Source organism: Corvus moneduloides, unplaced genomic scaffold, assembly GCF_009650955.1.
Source record: "Corvus moneduloides isolate bCorMon1 unplaced genomic scaffold, bCorMon1.pri scaffold_89_arrow_ctg1, whole genome shotgun sequence".
Taxonomy (NCBI): Eukaryota; Metazoa; Chordata; class Aves; order Passeriformes; family Corvidae; genus Corvus; species Corvus moneduloides.
The window spans coordinates 285850-306819 of NW_022436937.1; the positions used below are offsets into that span (position 1 = coordinate 285850).

General features: G+C 60.8%; 2 protein-coding genes across 9 annotated transcripts in view; one reads left to right on the top strand and one right to left on the bottom strand.

Annotated features, from left to right (window-relative positions):
* LOC116439032 (zinc finger protein 239-like) overlaps positions 1–10065 on the bottom strand; it is a 264648-nt gene extending 254583 nt beyond the window's left edge. Inside the window, exons 1-5 of one of the 8 annotated variants that reach the window (XM_032098105.1) lie at positions 9926–10065; positions 8839–8955; positions 5891–5969; positions 5085–5706; positions 2071–2578 (exon numbers count right to left, since the gene is read on the bottom strand). In XM_032098105.1, coding sequence (XP_031953996.1) covers positions 2116–2578; positions 5085–5706; positions 5891–5912 — 1107 coding nt within the window. In that variant the 5' untranslated portion in view covers positions 5913–5969; positions 8839–8955; positions 9926–10065 and the 3' untranslated portion in view covers positions 2071–2115. Of the gene's footprint in view, positions 1–2070; positions 2579–4448; positions 5707–5890; positions 6035–8797; positions 8956–9925 lie in introns of those variants that run through there. The other 7 variants (XM_032098101.1, XM_032098102.1, XM_032098104.1 and 4 more) reach the window with 7 other exon arrangements.
* The window catches only part of LOC116439026 (zinc finger protein OZF-like), a 365981-nt gene that overhangs the window by 130293 nt on the left and 214718 nt on the right, over positions 1–20970 (top strand). The gene's annotated exons all lie outside the window — the stretch shown is intronic.

Below are 20970 nucleotides of genomic sequence, written 5' to 3' on the forward strand. Positions count from 1 at the left end.
TTATTATTTAGCATTATTATCCTTTTCCCGTGTGTTTGTTAAATAAATAGTTTTTCTCTCTTTCACTTTCCTTTGAGGAAAATTTATTTTTCCTGAACCTGGTGGGGGGAAGGGTTGTTGTGCCTTCCCTCAGAGGATATATTTCTAAATTTGGCCAAACCGGAACATTGTCCCAGCCGCCCGCAGTGCCCAGGCCGTGCTGGCCGCGCTCAGAGCTGGGCCCAAAGCTGCCCAGCATTGCTGCCTTTGGGAGCAGAGCAGGAGGGCAGGACATGTGCCCAGCCTGCAGCCAGCCATGGCACAGCCACCTCCTCAGCAGCTGCCCAGAGCCCAAAAGCAGCTTGGCAGCCACTGAAGAATTGGCTGCAGCCGCCCCAGCAAAGGGGGAACCTTTGGTGCCCGGCCAGGCCATGCCATGCCCAACTCTGGGAGCATCCCCCTGGCTGTGCACTCACCTGCACATGGGGCGTGAAGCGTGTCTTTGAAGAAGGTGCCCAGGCTGAGGAAGAGCTTCTCATCCTTGAGGTCACTCTCCCACCCTCCCTCCCTCCCTCCCTCTTTTCTCTTTTTGCTTTTCTTTCCTTCCTTCTCTCTCTCTTGCTCTGGCTTTCTTTCTTTCTCTCTTCCTTTCTCGCTTCCTTTCTCTCTTCATTTTTCTTTTTCTTTCTTTTCTTCTTTCTTTCTTTCTTTTTTCTTTTCTCTATTCTTCTTTTCTCTTTAATTCTTTGGTTTTTTTCATTTCCTGTTGTTTTCTGTCTTCTTTCTTTCCTTCTTTCTTCTCTTATTTCCTTCTTTTTTTTACTTTGTATTTTCTTGTTGGTTTCACATTACTATTAGGTATTATTTCCTTCCCTTTCCTTCCTTCCTTCCTCCCTTCCTTCCGAATTCCTTCCTTCCTTCCAAATTCCTTCCTTCCTTCCAAATTCCTTCCTTCCTTCCAAATTCCTTCCGAATTCCTTCTAAATTCCTTCCTTCTCTTTCTCTCTCTCTCTTTCTTCCCCCACAAGCCACTTCTCACCCCATTGAAGGGGTGCAAAGCAGCAGGATCCCCTCCCAATTGGGGTCCCCTCACCCTCCCAAAATGTGGGGAACTTCACCTCAGCCCCCCAAATTGAGGGGGGTTTACGTCACTTTCCCCAAATTCCCTGAAACCTCCCAGAAGCCACCTAATGGCCCCAAAACTGCCAAAAAGAAGCAGGAGCCTCCCCAAAAGCGGTTCCTGCTTTCCCTCCCTGGAGTGACACACGCCAAGTGCCCAAACCACCCCATCCCTCCCAAACTTCATCCCACCCCCACAATGCCATCCCCATCCCACCCCATCCCATCTCATCCCATCCCATCCCCATCCCAGCCCATCCCATCCCATCCCACCCCTCCTGGAAACCAATTCCCCTTCTGTGGTTCCTGACTCCCCACACACAGGGCTTGGGGCTGACGGATCGAGCCATTTGGGGATGAAATCGAGACATTGGGGCTGGCATTGAGTTTATTGGAGGCAACCGCTCAATCCCTCCATCCAAATGGGAGCTTGGAACCTCTCCTCAGGCCTTGCTGTGCCCATGGGCTCACCTCAAGTCCCAAAATGAGAGCCAGGGCCCCTCAGGCTATTCAGAACCTCTAAACATTGCCAGAAACAGCAGCATCCTTCCCAAAATGGGCTCCATGGCTCCCTGGTAACAGGTCCCACTTCCAAGTACCAGAGCCCCCCTCTCAGAACCCCTCCCGAAGCATTGGGGGCACCCCAAAACTGTCGCAGGAACGCGACATACCCTGACATCCCTTCAGGAATGGGGGATATTCCAGAACCCACTCAGCAACAGGGTCCCCCCGGCCTCATCATGCCCAGCCTTCAGCTGGCTCAGCCAGAGCCCATCCCGCCCTCAGCAGCCCCAGCCCAGCCCAGCCCTCCTGGGCAAGAAGCCCCAATGGCCGAGCCGGCCTGGGACACTTGCAGGGATGCGGGGGCAGCCGCAGCTTCTCGGGCCAGCCTGTGCCAGGCCCTGAGCACCCTGCCAGGGAACCATTGCTGCCCCACATCCCATCTCAGCCTGCCCTCGGGCAGCGGGAAGCCGTTCCCTGGGGCCCGGCCCCGCAGGCCCTTGGCAAGAGTCTCTCTCAGCCAGCAATTGCTGCTCCTCCCTGCTGCGGGGCCCAAGCTGCAAGTTGATTTTCTGCCGCTGGCCCCGGCCCAGCCCCGAGCCAGGGCCAGCACCTTGCCCTGGAGCTCTGCGGGCGCTGCGTTTGTGCGGCCGCAGCGCAGCGGCCGCAGCTCGGAGCTGCCCTTTGTGTCCCCGCCGGCAGCTGGCAGAGCTGGCGGGGCCGGGCCAGGGCCGGGCCAGCCCCGGCCTTCCCGGCTCTGGGACACAGCGGCGGCAGCCCCAGCCTTCCAGCCCTGCACACGCTCCCACACAAGCCTCCAGAGCCGCGGCCAGGCAACGCAACTGACCGGCCGCTGACCCCCCAGCCTGGCCTGATGGCCATTCCTCTGCCCACAGCTCGGCCAAGCTCCCCTTGGCCACCTCCTGAGCCACAGTGCCACAGACAAGTGGCACATACAGGTACAGAGCTCTGCCCAGAGCTGGCAGAGGAACGTTCATTCAACATAAAAAACACACCAAGAAAAAGAGAACTGCCCCCAGCAGAGCTGTTCCCTCCTGCAGTACTTACACCTGCACAGCCACAGCACCTGAGACTGCAAGCAATGAGCATTCCCTGGGCACATGTGCAGCCCAAGCAGCTCGAGGACAGCCTTGCAGCAGGACTGCTCTCAGCTGAGCCAAAAAGGCCCCTCTGGCAGCTGCAGGGCCTTTGCAAAGGACCAGGGCCAGAGCCTCGGCCCACACAGGAGGAAAGGGCTCTGAATTCCCCTGCCCTGGCACAGAAACCCTGTTCCCAGGCTGCTTCCCACACAGGATTCTTCTGGAGGACTGCAGAAAGCTGAGAGGCAGCTCTGGCTTCTCCACTTTCCATGTCCTAGAGCTGCCTGGCAGAAGAAATGGAGGGACAGCTCTGGTGGCACAATCCCTCCTGGCCCAGGGCACAGCGCTGGGAAGGTCTTTCCGTGACGAGGCTTTGCTGCGGCCAAGGAAAGCTCCTGGCTCAGGGTCACCTTTCCTGCTGGGCCAGACCCCCCGAGTGGCCCAGCAGCAGCAGAGAATTCCAGCACAGCCCCGGCACGGGCAGAGAGGCCCTGGGCGGGCTGCGGGAGCCGGCAGCGCCTCAGCTCAGAGGAGCTGAGCCCGGGGGCTCCTGGCCAAGGCCGAGGCCCAGCGAGCATTTCTCAGGTCGCAGGGCGGCCTGGAAAGGTGCTCGGGGGGATAATTCACCCCCCAGTGTGGTCCCAGTCGCTCCCAGTATTTCCATGTCCGTGCTCCCAGCGCTGCTCCCAGCCCTGATCCGTGGGGATGGGAATGTCCCGCTGCCTTCCCGGGGCAGGCTCACACCTGAGCCAGGTGTGCAGGGCAGGACCTTGCCCTGAGCCCAAGCCCTGTCCCCCCTGCAGGATCTGCTTCCCATCGGCCTCTTCCTCCTGCGGCCCCAAGCCCAGCTCGGTGCTGACCGAAGAGCGCTGGGCTGGGGTCATCCCCTGGCGGGGGCTGCGCACCCCCTCTGCCCCCTCCCCAAATTCCCTCCTGGGGGCAGCAGGGGCTGGGGCAGGAGCCCTGGGGGGAGGGAAAAGGGGGTGACACCGGGATGGGGGGACACACACGCTCTGGGGGGGACACGCACGGCCCCTGGGGACACCCCTCACCTTCTCCCACAGTGCCAGGAGGATGAACCCCAACGTGGAGCCCCCAAAACCCCAGCAGCATCTTGGGGGGCAGGGTCTGGTGGCAGTTTTGGGGCTCTGGGGAATCACAAGCGCCCCAAAACCCCCTCCCAGCCCCACAGCCACTCCCAAACCCCTCAAACCACCCCACAGCTCTGTGCCAGGAATCCCTCCAACCATTCCCTGCAACATAAATGACCCCAAGAACCACCCAAATTCTCTCCAAGACACACAGCCAAGGCAAGATCCCCAAAACTCCCTCAACAACCACCCCAAAAGCCCCCTCCAAGCACCACAAATGCCCATCAAGAGTGACAGAAGCCCCTCTCAATCCCCCCACGAGCCCCTCAATCCCCTCCCAGCCCCCCATGGCACTGACCAGGAGAGCTTGGTGGACAGGAACATCCCCAGCCGGGAGCAGCTCAGGCACTTCAGCAGCGATTTGGGCACTTTGGGGGGCACAACCCAAACGGGGAGACGCAGGCCAGGGACTGGGACAGACACCTGCAATCCCTGGAGAATAGACGAGCTCAGGTGGACACGTTCTGCCAGCACAACTACGAGATCGTGGCCCCATCTGCCCAGCCCATGGCCTCACAGCACCCAAATCCTCCTGAATATTCCCCTGAACCAACCCCAAATTCACCCCCAAATCCCGGGAAAATGGTGCTGCTTTAGATACCTTTGTTGAATTCCTTTATTTCTACCCCAATTTTGGTTGTTTTGACAGGATGAAGGAGGAAACTATTTAGGTTGAAAATGACCTCCAAGATCATCCAGGATTGCTGGATGCCACCAGAAGAAACAACTGGACAGAGCAGGTGAGAATTTTTGGGCCATAAACTCAACAAATCAGCTCTTCCCAATGAATTTCCGATTTCAGTCAGAGTCCCGATGGATGTTCCAGCCCCTGCGTTCACCCAGGTGCCTACGGGGATCCAGGAGGACGTGGAGAGCACCAGCCAGGGCTCTTCCCAAACTGGATCACGGGGAATGTGGGTCACCAGGGCTCTGCCAAACGTGGGTCCTCCGCTTGGGGATGAAGTTGGAGTAGAGGATGAAGCTCTTCCTGCACTCGGGGCACTCGCAGGGCTTCCCTTACCAGTGCCTCCGTTGGTGTTGGGTCAAGTGAGAGCTCCTGGAGAAGCTCTTCCCACACTGGGGACACTTGTAGGGCCTCTCCCCGGTGTGGATGCGCCGGTGGGTGACGAGGGTGGAGTTGTCCCTGAAGCCCTTCCTGCAGTCGGGGCAGCGGAAGGGCCTCTCCTCTGTGTGAATCCGCTGGTGCAGGAGGAGATTGGAGCTGGTGTGAAACCTCTTCCCACACTCGGAACACTCGTAGGGCCTCTCTCCTGTGTGGATGCGCTGGTGGACGACCAGGTTGGAGCTGTCTCTGAAGCTCTGCCCACATTCCCCACACTCATAGGGCCGTTCCCCAGTGTGGATCCTCTGGTGGCGGATCAGGCTGGAGCTCTGGCTGAAGCTCTGCCCACACTCCCCACACTCATAGGGCCGTTCCTCAGTGTGGATCCTCTGGTGGCGGATCAGGTTGGAGCTCTGGCTGAAGCCCTGCCCACATTCCGCACACTCATAGGGCCGTTCCCCAGTGTGGATCATCTGGTGGCGGATCAGGTGGGAGCTCTGGCTGAAGCTCTTCCAGCATTCCCCACACTTGTAGGGCTTCTCCCCACTGTGAAGCCACTCATGGACCACCAGATCTGAGCTCTGGCTCAATCTCCGGCTGCCTTCCCGGCACAGGGTGGGTCTGTCCTCCTCAGAGCACCCTGGGCTGCGTTTGCAGCCCCTCCTCCTGCGGGGTCTCCGCGCTTTTTCCTCCCCATTGGATTCCTGCACCATGGAGCCGCTCAAAACGGCATCTTCCACCAGGTTCTGCTGCGGGGATTTGTCCTCCCTGGGCTCCGTCCTCAGCTCCTTGTCTGGGGAGGAAGGACAAGGAGAGGATGGGATTTGCCTCCGTGCCACAGGGAAGGGCAAGGAGATCCCCCCAGTCCGTCCCTGGCAGGACGGCGTCGGCAGCGGGGTTGTCCTGCAGCCGGGGGCGATGCTGGGCTGGGAGATGGAGCAGGAGAGAGGGAAAAGGGGCCGTGACTTCCTCCTCACCTGCCTGGGGGTCCCGGGGCATCTTCCTCTTCCTCGCAGCCTCCTCCTATATCTGGCCAAGGTTTGGGAATGGGAAATCCTGGTCTGGGGCAAAACAAGGGATGAGCACGTTGAGTTTGAAGGTCCCTCTGCCCAAGTCCATCTCTAGAAGCCACCAGGCATCGTGTGTCCATAAAAACCTGCTCAGAAAATGCCTCCCAGGAGTTCCCTGTCTCTGGTCCCTCCCCTTTGGTGTTCTGGGCTCCCCCTGTCCCAGCTGCTGGGGGTCACGCTTGTATTGGGGGTCCCCCTCTCTACTTGGTCCCCGCCCTCCCCAGGCTGCTGGGAGTCCCAGGAATCCAAAAAGCTCCCCCCTCTTCCATCTCCCCACTTAGGAATGCTGGGGGTGATGGGCTCCAAGGAGTCCCCCCTGCCCCTCTCCAGGCTGTTGAGGGTCCTCTCCCATCCCTCCTCCTCGTCCTCCTGCCCCGTTCCCGAGCCCCTCGCAGCCCGCGGGAGCAGCGGGGATGGAGCCGGGACAGGTCGGAATGGGCAGCGCGGGGCTCTCGGCTGCTCCCACCCGCTGGGGGTGGGGGAACCCAGCCCGGGGAAAAAAAGAGGGAAACGGGGAACACTGGGGGTTGTAGATCCAAACTGGGCCTTGCTGGGGACCCTGGCTGGGGACTTGCAGCCCTTGGGGCTCCTCTCGAGAGCCTGGAGAGCCGCGAGGGGGAACGCAGAGAGGGCTGGGGGATGCCAGCAGTGGCACCACTGGCACTGACTGGTTTGTACTGGGATAACTGGAACCTTACTGGGGCCACTGGGAGTGACTGGGAATGACTAGGAGCATGCTGAGGGCAGCTGCGATATACTGGGAGCATCTGCCAACCATACTGGGAACGACTGGAACCACAATGGGAACACTTGGGACCATGCTGGGGAGAAATGGGGCTACACTGAGGGCAACTGGGCATGACTGGGACCATGCTGGGAAGGACTGGGGTCATATGGGGTGTGACTGGGACTATACTGAATCACGTTCTACTGGGATCACACTGGAAGGAACAGAGAGCAACTGGAACCATGCTGGGGGCAACTGTCATCCAACTGGGATCATGGTGGGAGAAGCTGGGCCCATGCTGAGGGAGACTGGGATCATACTGGACCCTACTTGGAGAAACTGGGACTGCACGGAGGGTGACTGGGAGTGGCTGTGAGACACTGGGATCACACTGGAAGCAGCTCAGGGCAAGTGGGAGTGACTGGGAACATGCTGGGAGCAACTGGGATTCACTGGGAGAGATTGAAACCACAGTGGGGGTAAATGGGAGAACCTGGAACCACACTGGATGATAATGGGAGCAGCTGTGCCCATGCTGGGGTCATACTGGCATCCTACTGGAACTGACTGGGATCATACTGGGAGTGACTGAAATAGTACTGGCAGTATCTGAGAGTGCCTGGGATCCTACTGGACTCAGACTGGGACTGACTGGAAAGGTGCTGGCCGTGACTGGAACCATACTGGAAGAGACTTGGAGCAACTGGGCCCAGACTGGGAGTGACAGGGAGTCACTCTGGGCATGACTGGAATAATACTGGGAGTATCTGGGAGTGACTGGGACCACACTCGGAGTGACTGGGATCATCCTGGAAATGACTGGAACCATACTGGGAGTGACTTGGGTCCTATTGGATCATCCTGAGAGCCACTGGGATTACAGTGAGTGTGAATGGAACCTGACTGGGGGTTACTGGGAGCTACTGGGCCCATGTTGGGAGGAAAATGGGGACACATTTGGAGCAACTGAGAACAACTGGAAGGTACTGGAACCACACTGAGGGGACTGAGACCACAACTGGGGCCACTGGGATCATACTGGGAGCAGCTGGGACCACACTTTGGGACACTGACAGAAACTGGGATTGTCCTGGAGGTAAGTGGGAGAAACTGGGAAAGACTGGGATCATTCTGAGGTAACTAGAACCTTACTGGGGACACTGGGAGTGACTGGGAATGACTAGGAGCATGCTGAGGGCAACTGGGATCTACTGGGAGTGTCTCTGTAACCATACTGGGGGAACTGGAACCACAATGGGAACAGCTGGGCCCGATGCAGTGGATATACACTGGGGGCAACTGGGATGACTGGGACCATGCTGAGAGGGACTGGGACTATCTTGGGGCAAATGGATTCATACGGGGAGGAACAGGGAACAACTGGAACTACTCTGGAAGCAACTGGGTTCGTACTGGGATCACAGTGGGAGCAGCTGGATCCATGGTGGGTGAGACTGGGATCACACTGAGGGTGACTGGAATCATACTGGCATTGACTGGGAGTGGCTGTGAGCAACTGGAATCACACTGAAAGCAACTGGGAGGAGGTGGGAGCGACTGGGAGCATACTGGGAGTGACTGGGATCATACTGGGAGAGACAGGGAGTCACAGGGATCATACTGGAGGCTCTTGGGGTCACACTGGCTTTGACAGGGAGTGACTGGGATCACACTGGGGGCCACTGGCACCATACTGGGAGTGACTGGGAGTGACTGGCATCATACTGGGAGTGGCTACAATCACACTGGGTTTATAGTGGGTGTGATTGGACCCTGACTGGGGGTTACTGGGAGCTGCTAGGCCCATGCTGGGAGCCACCTGTGCACACGCTGGGAGGAACTGGGAGCAACTGGGAATGGCAGGGTGTGTGGAGGCCGGTGGGCCTGCTGGACAAGGAACCAAAGGAGTCCTACGGTGGGATAAGTCCTCGGTCCCTTTCCAGCTCATGGGGACTGAAAAACTTCCCCAGAATGCTTTGTTCTGTTCTCTTCAGGCACCCCAGTTCTGCTCCCCTCCTTGGCTCCCTTGGCCGCCACAGCCCTGGTTACCTGATACCCCCTCAGAGTTTCCCAATGAGTTCCTTTACCCTGGGCCCCCCATTGCTCTGCCCCGGGACTTCTCTGAGACCTTGCACGAGTGCGGATGCATTAAAGCTCTCCTGCAAACCCTTCTGCGAAAACTCTTCTTGCTCCTTCATCCTCGGACTGTTTCGCTGGCGATCCGTGGCTGTGTGCAATGTGCCGGCTGCACTGAGAGGCTTTCTTGGAGGCGCTTTGGGGAAGCTCGTGACATGACACCAGACAACAGAAACGCCACCAGGGTGCATGCTGGTGACAACTGGGATGTACTGGGAGTGACTGGGATGATACTGGGGGCAACTGAACCATGCTGAGGTAACTGGGAGTGCCTGGGAATGACTACAAGAATGTTCAGAATAACTGGGATATACTGGGAGTGCCTGAGACCATTTGGGTGGGGACTGCAACCACACTGGGAGCAACTGGGAATGTGCTGGGGGGAACTGGGACCAAGCTTGAGGCAACATGGGGGCAAGTGGAACTGACTGGGGCCTTGCTGAGAAAGACTGCCTTCATACTGGGACTGACTGGGACTATGCTAGGGACAACTGGGAGAACTGGGAACACACTGGACAAAAGCTGGAGGAGGAACTGGGAGCAACTGGGAGTGTGCTGGGGGAAAATGGTATCACAATAGGGAATGACTGGGAGTGACTGGGCTCCTACTGGGAGCAACAGGGATCATGCAGGGAGGGAGGGGAAGTGACCAGGATCATACTGGGACTGACTGGGCTCCTACTGGGAGCAGCCACCTCCGGGCCCCGGGACCCCGGAGCCCCTTTCCCGGCCATGCCGCCCCTGCAGCCCCCAGACCCCCCCGCCGGGGTCCCGCCAATCCCAGGGCTCCCCCCTCTCGGGCTCCCCGCTTTGGGCTCCTGGGGCTCTCCTCTCTCTGGGGTCCCGCTTACGGAAGCCGGGGCTCCCGGGGCTCCCCAAAACCGGTGTCCCCCCGCCCCCGCCGGCCCCGCGCGCTCCCCACGGGGCCCCGGCAGAGCTCGGAGGGCCCGGCCCGGGAAGCCCAACCCCCACCGCGGGGGGACCCGCATCCCCCCGCCCCCGCCGGGGCTCTGCCGCCACCGCCACCGGCACCCCCAAAAACACCTCCCGGGGACCCCCGATGTCCCCCCGAGCGGCACCTGCGGGATGGGGGGCGATGGTCCCGGGGGGCTGCGAGTTCAGCGAGCGCTGGAGCCGCGTGATTCCGCCTCTCCTCCTCTCTTCCAGCTTCCCGCTGCCGCTCCGCCTCTTCCTCCCTCCTCCTGCTCCTCTTCCTCCTGCCGCCCCGTCCCAGTCCCACCTCCCCCTCCTCCCTCCCTCCTCCTCGTCCTCCTCCTGCCCCGTTCCCGAGCCCCTCGCAGCCCGCGGGGTTGGAGCAGCGGGGATGGAGCCGGGACAGGTCGGGATGGGCAGCGCGGGGCTCTCGGCTGCTCCCACCCGCTGGGGGCGGGGGAACCCAGCCCGGGGAAAAGGAGAGGGAAACTGGGAACATTGGGGGCTGCAGATCCAAACTGGGCCTTGCTGGGGACCCTGGCTGGGGACTTGCAGCCCTTGGGGCTCCTCTTGGGAGCCTGGAGAGCCGCGAGGGGGAACGCAGAGAGGGCTGGGGGATGCCAGCAGTGGCACCACTGGCACTGACTGGTTTGTACTGGGATAACTGGAACCTTACTGGGGCCACTGGGAGTGACTGGGAATGACTAGGAGCATGCTGAGGGCAGCTGGGATATACTGGGAGCATCTGTCAACCATACTGGGAACGACTGGAACCACGCTGGGAACAATTGGGACCATGCTGGGGAGAAATGGGGCCACACTGGGGGTAACTGGGAGCGAGTGTGAGCGACTGGGTCTGAACTGGGGGCAACTGGGCATGACTGGGACCGTGCTGGAAGGAACTGGGCATCATATGGGAGGGACTGGGACTATACTAGGGACAACTGCACTGGGATCCTACTGGATCCTACTTGGAGAAACTGGGACTGCACGGAGGGTGACTGGGAGTGGCTGTGAGACACTGGGATCACACTGGAAGCTGCTCAGGGCATCAAGGAGTAACTGGGAACATGCTGGGAGCAACTGAGATGCACTGGGAGAGATTGAAACCACAGTGAGGGTAAATGGGAGCAACTGGAACCACACTGGATGATAATGGGAGCAGCTGTGCCCATGCTGGGGTCATACTGGCATCCTACTGGAACTGACTGGGATCATACTGGGAGTGACTGAAATAGTACTGGCAGTATCTGAGAGTGCCTGGGATCCTACTGGACTCAGACTGGGACTGACTGGAAAGGTGCTGGCCGTGACTGGAACCATACTGGAAGAGACTTGGAGCAACTGGGCCCAGACTGGGAGTGATATGGAGTCACTCTGTGCATGACTGGAATAATACTGGGAGTATCTGGGAGTGACTGGGGCCATACTGGAAGTGACTGGGAGCAACTGGGCCCAGACTGAAATAATTCTGGGATCCTACTGGGGCCATACTTGAGGTGACTGGGAGCAACTGGGATCATACAGGAAGTGTTGGGAAGTGACTGGAATTATACTGGAGGCTACTGGGATCATACTGGCGTTGAGAGGGAGCAACTGGGATCATGTTTGGGGAACCAGGCATGATACTGTGAGTGACTGGGATCATCCTGGAAAGTGACTGGAACCATACTGGGAGTGACTCCGGGTCCTATTGGATCATGCTGGGAGCCACTGGGATTACAGTGGGTGTGAATGGAACCTGACTGGGAGTTACTGGGAGCTACTGGGCCCATGTTGGGAGGAAAATGGGGACACATTAGGAGCAACTGGGATACACTGGAAAGTACTGGAACCATGCTGAGGGGACTGAGACCACAACTGGGGCCACTGGGATCATACTGGGAGCAGCTGGGACCACACTTTGGGACACTGACAGAAACTGGGATTGTCCTGGAGGTAAGTGGGAGAAACTGGGAAAGACTGGGATCATTCTGAGGTAACTAGAACCTTACTGGGGACACTGGAAGTGACTGGGAATGACTAGGAGCATGCTGAGGGCAACTGGGATCTACTGGGAGTGGCTGTAACCATACTGGAGTGACTGGAACCACAATGGGAACAGCTGGCCTGATGCAGTGGATCTACACTGGGGGCAACTGGGATGACTGGGACCATGCTGAGAGGGACTGGGACTATCCTAGGGGCAAATGGGTTCATACAGAAAGGAACTGGGAACAACTGGAACTCCTCTGGAGGCAACTGGGTTCATACTGGGATCACAGTGGGAGCAGCTGGATCCATGGTGGGTGAGACTGGGATCACACTGAGGGTGACTGGAATCATACTGGCACTGACTGGGAGTGGCTGTGAGCAACTGGAATCACGCTGAAAGCAACTGGGAGGAGGTGGGAGTGACTGGGATCATACTGGGAGAGACAGGGAGCCCCAGGGATCATCCTGGAGGCTCCTGGGGTCATGCTGGCATTGGCACGGAGCAACTGGGATCACACTGGGGACCACTGGCATCTTACTGGGAGTGAGTGGGAGTGACTGGGGTCATAGTGGGAGTGGCTACAATGACACTGGAATAATGGTGGGTGTGAATGGACCCTGACTGGGGGTTACTGGGAGCTACCAGGCCCATGCTGGGAGCCACCTGTGCACACACTGGGAGGAACTGGGAACAACTGGGAATGACAGGGTGCATGCTGGTGACAACTGGGAGTGACTGGGATAATATTGGGGGCAAGTGAACCATGCTGAGGCAACTGGGAGTGCCTGGGAATGACTACGAGAATGTTCAGCACTACTGGGATATACTGGGGAGCCTGAGACCATTTGGGTGGGGACTGGGAGCAACTGGGAATGTGCTGGGGGGAGCTGGGACCAAGCTGGGGACGACTGGGGCAAGTGGAAGTGACTGGGACCCGGGGCAGCACCTGTTACAATCTGGTTTAGACCCAGAAAAGCAAAGCAAGCTAAGTCTCTGTGCATAAACCGGAAAGAACTTATAAGGTTCAAAATATTCCCAGAAATGAGATTAAAACCAAATGAGGTTAGATGTTGTTGCCAAACAATGGATGTATTTTATTTAATAGTAAAAGAGGCAAAGAGAAGGGAAGAGAGAAAGAAAAAGAAGTGTGTAGGGGGGGGTGGGGGAAGAGGGAAAGGTGACAGGGGTTAAGTGGAAGCAAATCACCCTTCCGAGGGTCTCATTGCTCCCCTCCATCTGCTCTGCTGGTGGTGAGGGTCCCCCACTGCCGCCGTGGCCACGCTGCTACCTGCTGCCACACGCCATGCCACGCTGCCACACCACACGCCGCTGCACGCCGAAGGGTGCAGAACTCCGTGGATTAATGTACACTTTGTGCCAGGTGGGAACGCCCTCGTGTCTCTCTTGCAGGGGCCAGCTTGACACACTGTCCCTTGCAACACTGAGGGTCTGTTGCATCATCTCTGGTGCTCTGGTGCAGGGTCTGGGGACCCCTTGGGGGGGGCCCCTGTGATGGGCCATGTCACCCCTTCTGCTGTGGATAAGCTCCCCTCCCACCCCCCCGCGATGAGGACCCCTCAGCTGGGCTCCTCTGCACAGTGGAGGATGGGCGGTCACTGCACCTCTGACCAGAGGCTTTTCCAAGATACCCAAAGCCGCTCCTCCCTCCACCCCGTGGTGTGAGGGTCTGTTCGAGCCTGGCAGCTGATAGCCCTGGGGCTGTGGTCCTCATCTTGGAGGTGTTAGGTCTATGCTCAGTGAATGTCCCCAGCCCTGAGTTGTTACTTTATCTTACCTTCATCAGCGAGCAGTGTCAGGCCTCAGGGCCCCATTCAGGGTGTGGGACTCTTCAGCTTTTGTAATACAGTTTTAAAAGTCCTTTAAGAAAATGTTTAAGTCATAAAATATAATATTTCAGTCTCTGACAGCACCAAGGCCTCGGGGCGGCTCCAAAGGGCCCCGCCCGCCGCCGCTCCCCGAGGCCTCCCCGCTGCTCCCCGGCCATCGGACACCGCAGGCGGCCCCGGCCCCTTCCTCTTCTTCCTCCTCCTCCTGCCGGGATTCAGCCCCCGCCGCCGCCCGGCTCCTTCTGCCGCTCCTGCCCGGCACGAAGCGGCGGTGCCGCTGACGGGGCCGGAGCGCGGCTGCCCCGCGACTGCCCCGCGCCTCAGGGCCGGGCCGGGGAGTGACCGCACGGCTGGGGAGGGACCCCCGCTGGACACGGCAAGGATTCCTGTCCCTCAGGGGGAAGCACGAACTCGCCGAAACTCCCATCCCTTCTCCGTGCGCCGCTGGCCAGAGGAGGGAGGGAAACGGCGATTGCTCTGGAGTTTCACATTCAATCCTTACAAAGCAGAGTCCCAGACGGAGCTCCGCTTTCAGCTTCAAACGAGGGAATCCAACGGGAGCGCTGGCGCTTCTGTAAGCTCAAGCTGTTCCACGATACTCGACACTTTAATTCTGGCCATAGGAAGCCCTTCAGCAGCCTATGCAACTCTCCCAGCCACTGGTTTCTGGCTCAGACCCAGCTCGGAGCTTGGACAAGAAACCCGACGTCCCAGGAGAAGAAGCTCTGCTGTTACTTTCTTTTTTTCAGAGTTCTCTTTTATTATATTTTTGATATGATCTATATTTTACTGGGGTTTTATTTTTTTCTAAAATCTCGTGTTTATTCTCTCTTTGCCCCCTCCAGCCCTTGTCCCCCTCCCGGAGGTTTGTGGGGCGGTGCTGTCCCTCAGCCCTTCGTGCCCCGGCACCCGCGGCCGCTCCGGTGCCCTCAGGCCCCGGCTCGAAGCGAAACCACAAAACCCTCTGGAAAGAAAGCCGGTCTGGGGGAAAACCCTGCAGGGGGGATTGAATGCCACGGACAGCGATTGCTGAGAGTTGGAGATTCCAAAGGCTCCAAGGGGCCGGAGGGAACCGCGCTGCGGCCTCGGGGCCTCCCTGGGGCACCGCGGGGACGCCCCCCCCCGAGCAGAGCGACTCTTCCCACCCCCCAAAATCCGCAGCTTTGGGTCAGCTGAGGAAAAGAGCTGGAAAAAGGGACTGGAAAGGGGCTGGAGCCCGAGGGGACCCCTCAGCCATGGCCCGGAGCAGCCGCAGGAAAATGCCCCGGAAACCAAGGAAATCGATGGAAGTAATGAGGAATTTTTGAACTCTTTCCGCTGCTGTTTCCAGAAGGCCCCGGCCGAGTCCTGCCGGGAGGAGCCGGGAGCAGGGAGGGGCCTCAGGGCTTAATTGGGGAGAAAAGTTGAATTGGGGCATGGAAACTTTAATGGTGGGGAGAAAATGTGAACGGAGGGGATTTGAATGGGAGGGGATGATTTGAATTGGGCAGAGAAAATGAAGTGGGGGAGGAGCCCCCCAGCCCTCGGCTGTGCCCCGGAGGTGCTGCCAGCGGTTCCCCTGCTCCCACCCCCCGGGCTGGGGGCGTGGAGCTGCCGCTGCTCCCCGGGAATGCCACGGGATAAAAATTCCACTCAAGCTTTTATGTTCCCAGTCACTCCCAATAAGATCCCAGTTACCTCCAACATGGTCCCAGTTGTTCCCAGTCATGCCCTGTATGGTTCCTTTCACTCTCAGTCCCTCCCAGTAGAGTCAGGTAGGGCCCCAGTCACTTCCAGTATGAACCCAGCCACTCCCAGTCAGTCCCTCTGTGATGCCTTTTGTCCCATTATGGTCCCAGTTGCTCTAAGCATGATCCCAGTATGAGTCCAGTCACCCCCAGTATGATTCCAGGTAACTTCCCAGTAGGAGTCTGGTTTGATTCCTGTCAGCCCCAGTATGATCCCAGTCACTCCCAGATAGTCCCAGAACTATGCCAGTCACTCCAACATGACCCTGTCACTCCAAGTATGATCCCAGTATGACCCCAGCATGGGCCAGCTGCTCCCAGGATGATCCCAGTTGCCCCCTGCATTTTTCCAATTGCGCCCTTTCACCACCATTGTGGTTCCAGTCACTCCCAGTACAATCGCAGTCATTCCCAGTACGATGCAAATCACTCCCAGTATATCCCAGCAGCACCCATTGGCCCTCAGCATGTTCCCAGTAGCCCTCAGTGTGGTCCCAATATATCCCAGTATAATCCCTGGTGCTCCAAATCTGGTCCTGCCCAGTCCCGGTCCTGGTCCCAGTGTATCCTGGTGTCCCATTCTGTCCTAGTCCATCCCATTCTGTCCCAGTCCATTCCGGTCCCTTCCCAGCAGCCGCTGCTGTTTCCCAGATCCTTCCCCCCCCACCCCCAAGCTGCCCCCCCGCCCCCCAAGATGCTGACGGGGATCGGGGGATTCGTGTTGGGCTTCGTCTTCCTGGCGCTGGGGCTCGGCTTCTACCTGTGCAAGCAGGTGACGGGAGGGGCCCGGGGGTCGTGCCCCCCCTCCCCCGGAGCTCTGTGCTCCCCCGGGGCCCCCCTGCCCGGTGTCACCCCCTCTGCTCTGCCCACAGAGCTCCTGAGCCGCCGGCGGCCGCAGCCCCTCCCCGTGGCCTCGGGCCCGGCCGGGACCCCCCGCTCCGTCCCCGCGCTGATTTTGGGGGGTCGTGTGTCCCCCCCAGCCCCGCTGTCACTCTGCCCCCGCCCGGCTGCTCCCTGTGTTCCCAGGAAGGCTTCCCAGTTGGCCCCGGTCCCGTTTATTGGGGAACAGTGGGAAGGGACTTTGGGGGATCCCGCGGGGGGACCGAGAGTGGAGGGGGCAGAACCGGCCCCAGGATGGATCGGGAATGGGGACCCCCGTGTGTGACCCCTGTGTCGCCCCCCCCGGGGGGTCCTTGGGAGGCACCTGAACCCCAAATCGGCAGCCAGCGAACCCCAAAGGCGCAGAGACCCCCCCCTAAGCCGCCCCACAGCCCCCAAGGACCAACCAAAATTGCCCGCGAGTGTCAGATAATCAGAGCAGGCGCTGAACAACCTTCAGCCAATCAGAGCGCGCGGCGCTGGTGACTCACCAGTTGCCAGGCAGACCCGCAGCGCCCGGCGCTCCCCACCCGGACCCCACCTGCGCCCCCCCTCGCCCCCAGCGCCCCCCGCCAGGGGAATTTGGGGAGGGGGCGCGTGGGGGGCTCCCAGGCTGGGCCCAGAGCCCAGCCCTGCCCCAGCCCGACCTGTCCCGGCTCCATCCCGGCTCCTCCCGCCGGATGCGACCGCGCGGGGAAAACGGGGGGCCAAGGGTGGGCGCTGGGCCCGGGGGGAGCAGAAGAAGGGGTGGGGGAGGAGGAGAAGGAGAAGGAGGCATCTTTTAATGATATTTTATTGAGTCTCATTTTTTAGAGACCAGGATCAATTCTCCCCGGGCGTCGGGGAGAGTCCCTCAGGGCTGTGGGGCCCTGCTGCCGGCTCACCCCGTGCCAGCCCAGCGCCAGCGCTCAGCGGGGCTTTGGCTTCCCGTGCCCTTTCCCGTGTCCCCAGCCCAGCGTCACCACCCCCGTGTCCCCAGGTCGTGGCCCACCCCTCACCCCCTCCCCCTTTGTAGAGATACGGAGGATGAGAATTTCCCCACCATCCACCCCAAAGGTTCCCCCGAGGCCATTTCCTCTCGTCCTTTCCCTTGGGAGCAGAGCCCCAGCCCTCCTGGCTGCCCCCTCCTGTCAGGGACTTGGAGAGAGCCAGGTCCCCCCTGAGCCTCCTTTCCTCCAGGCTCAGCCCCCTCAGATCCCTCAGCTGCCCCTCAGAAGTCCTCCAGACCCTTCCCCAGCTCCATTCCCATCTCTGGACGTGCTCCAGCCCCTCCATGTCTTTCTTGCAGTTTGAAGCCCAATCGCTGCCCTGTCGCTGCAGGTGCCAAAACCCCAGGGAGACTCCTTGGAAATGGGGGTAGAGAGGAGCCCTTCAAAGGGAAACGTGTGCAAAAATGCTCCCAATGGCCGAGCGGGTTTGGTGTGGCTGCGGGAGGAAGAGATGCTCCGGGACTCCGCCTCGGCCCCGGAGCGGAGCGGCCCGTGCTGCCCGGGGGCGCGCGGGGCTCGGCCGTGGGGCGCGCGGGGGGCAACGGACACACGGACACCGGACACACGGACACGCGGACAAACGCTCCCAGCGCTTCAGCGGCAGCGGCAGCAACGGCAGCAGCGGCAGCAGCACAAGAGCAGCAGAAGAGCAGCGAGTCCACGAACCCTCTGCGTCCCTTCTCCTGCTCCTCCTCTCCCTCTCCCGGTGTCTCGCACCCTCTCCCGCTCTCCCTTTCGTTCCCCAACCCTCCCTCCCGCGGCCTCCCTCTCCCCACGCCCGGCCGGGCCATGCCCCCGGCCCGCCCCCGGCCCCGGGCGGGGCTGCCCCCTCCCCGCCCCCGGGCGTCCCGCCGCGGTCCCGCCTCCGCCCGGCTCTCGCCGTCCTGGCTGTGGCGCTGCTGGGCGGGCATCAGTGCCTGGCTCCTGGGCACCATCGCCAGCCCCTGGCTCCGGCTGGCCCGACCCCGATCCCGACCCCGACCCCGACCCCGGCCTCGGCTCCTGTCGGGGGCCGCCGGGGACACAGGCGGCGCGGCCGCTCCCGCCGCCTCCGCAGCGTCTTCCCCGGCCCGAACTCCGCCGCTCTTGAGCGCGGCCGCCGGCCCCGAGCCGCCGGTGTCCGCTTCAAAAGAGCCAACATGTGGGGATGGCCGGCCCGGGGCGGTTGAGCGGCGCTCGGGGGCCGTTCCTGGCCCCGGGCCGAGCGCTGACGGCCGCGTCTCGCCGGCAGGGAAGGCGCAGCAGGGCCTGAAGGAGCGCTACCGGCTGGGTTCGCTGCTGGGGCGCGGCGGCTTCGGCAGCGTCTTGGCGGCGACGCGGCTCTCGGACGGCGCCCCGGTGAGTGGCGGGGCCGGCGGCGGGCGCGGGAGGCGGGGGGCAAAGGAGGAGGAGAAGAAGCATGGGGCTCGGCAGGGCGGGCGGCGAGCTCAGCCCGCTGCTCCCCTTGCCTTGCAGGTGGCCATCAAACGTGTGCCACGGAACCGCATCCACCATTGGGGCCAGCTGGTGAGTGAGCGAGGGGCTCCGGGAGAAGCCGGGGCGCGACGGGCGGGGATGAGCCGAGGCCCGGCAGGGTGGAAGCCGCCAGAACGCCTCGAGGGAGAGCGGCCGTGGGGCCAGCGGAGCGCGCAGAGCGTCCCCGGCTGGCTGAGGGCTTGCCGAGCCCCGGCACGGCATCGGCCCCGCTGACGGCATCGTGCTCCTCCCAACAGCCCGACGGCACCCGAGCACCACTGGAGATCGTGCTGCTGGACAAGGTGTCCGCTGGCTTCCCTGGCATCGTCCAGCTCCACGAGTGGCTGGAGCTCCCCAAAAACGTGGTGATGGTGCTGGAGCGCCCGGAGCGATCTCAGGACCTCCTTCACTTCATTTGGGCACGGGGCTTCCTGTGCGAGGAGGTGGCGCGGCACCTGTTCCGCCAGGTGCTGGAGGCCATGCGGCACTGCACCAGCTGCGGGGTCCTGCACCGGGACATCAAACCGGAGAACATCCTGGTTGACCTGGCCACCGGGCAGGCCAAACTCATTGACTTTGGCTGTGGCACCTACCTGCAAGCCGCAGCCTACACCAGCTTTGCAGGTGAGCCCATGCAGGGGGAGGCTCCTGGTAGCGGCATCTCACAGCCCAACATCTCACGGCCCAACATCTCACAGCCCAACATCTCACGGCCCAAGCCGGCTGTGGCAGGGGGGATTGTCCCTTTTGCTGCCAGTCATGGCAGCCGGAGTCTTCAGCTGAGCTGCTTTTGAGCGGCGCTGGCTGAGGGGCCATCTTCCAGCCCTGCTGGCAGCCTTTGCCAGCCCCTCTGCCCAGGACTGGCGCTGGGGCTGGGGCAGCCAGCGCCACAGAAACACCCGTGGGTGGGGGTAGCAGAGAGGGGGGGCCAGAACCTGTGCTCCAGCCCGTTTGGTGTGCAGGCGAGACAGGGCTCGGACTGCTCTGCTGCCCGTGCTTGCCTTGCCTTAAGAATGGTTTCTGGGGCAGTGCAGGCAGGGAGGATGAAAGCGTGGTTTTTCCCCAGCACGGAGTGGGTTTTTCCTTTGCATGGAATGCTCAGGCCTTGCCAGGGCTTCCGCTGCCCTCTTGCGACACCAGCGGCTTCTTTTCCAACCCCCAGTTTGTACACAAGCCCCAGGTGCTGGTGAGAGGGCAGCAGGTCACGCCGCGTGCCGCTGGTGCGGCCCCCCCCATGCCCAGGGATGCTGGGGCGAGGCTCTGGGAGCAGGCAGCGTCCCCCTAAAGAACTCCATCTCTATTCCATAGGAACACCGTCCTACAGCCCCCCGGAATGGACGCACCTCGGCTGGTACCACGGCGAGGCAGCGACCGTCTGGTCCCTGGGCATCGTGCTGCACCAGATGGTCTGCGGGGAGCACCCTTTCAGGAGGGGCTGGAACAGCACCTGGGGCCGGCTCTCGCTCCCACGACGGCTCTCTCCAGGTGGATCCTCGTCTCTGCAGCACGGGGGCAATAGCAGTGCTGGGAGACAGCAGCGGGCTCAGGAGCATCCCATACTGGCAGCTGCTGAGGAGGTGGCAATGTCCTGCTCTCCTCCAAAAGAAAGAATTGATGGCAAAGTTTAGGCACAGCCCTGAGCACACATAGCACGGCCTGGCCATGGCAAGAGTGGGGCAAAGCGGACAGGAGCCTTCTGCAACTGACTGGTGCTTTCTGCTTTCTCTGCGCAGAGTGCCAGGATCTCATCCGACGGTGTTTATCCGTGCTCTCCTCGGAAAGGCCCTCATTAGAAGACCTGTCCTGTGATCCTTGGATGCAGGATATTCACGTGCCATAGGAGAAGGGAGAGAGCCACACGCACGCTTTGAGCCAGGGAGCCGGTAAGTTCCAGCTGCACACGTGCCTTGGCAAGAAGCAGCAAAGAAAGGCAGAGTTTTTGTCCTGCCTGAATCGCCGCGCAGGGCTCCTCAGCTGGGCACGCGCAGCCCTGCTGCTGGAGCTGAGCTGCTCTTCCCAGCACTGGTGGCCCCCATGCCAGCTGCTTTTGCTTGTCCTGCTTCAGCGACAGCCGGGGCCCTGGGCAGAGCACTGACAGCCTGCTCCAGCCCCAGGGAAGAAGGAGGCCCTGGAGAAGCTGTGCCAGGTGCGGCTGCTGCTGCTGGAGACATGGAGGGTGACATCAAGGATGACAAGCTCTTCCTCCACCTGGCAAGCTGAAGATGATGGACTTCAATTGTGGCACCTTCTCCAAAGCCAGGCTCCACAGCGAATTTGCAGATGAGTCCACACGCAGGGGGATGCTCCCAGATTTGTGCA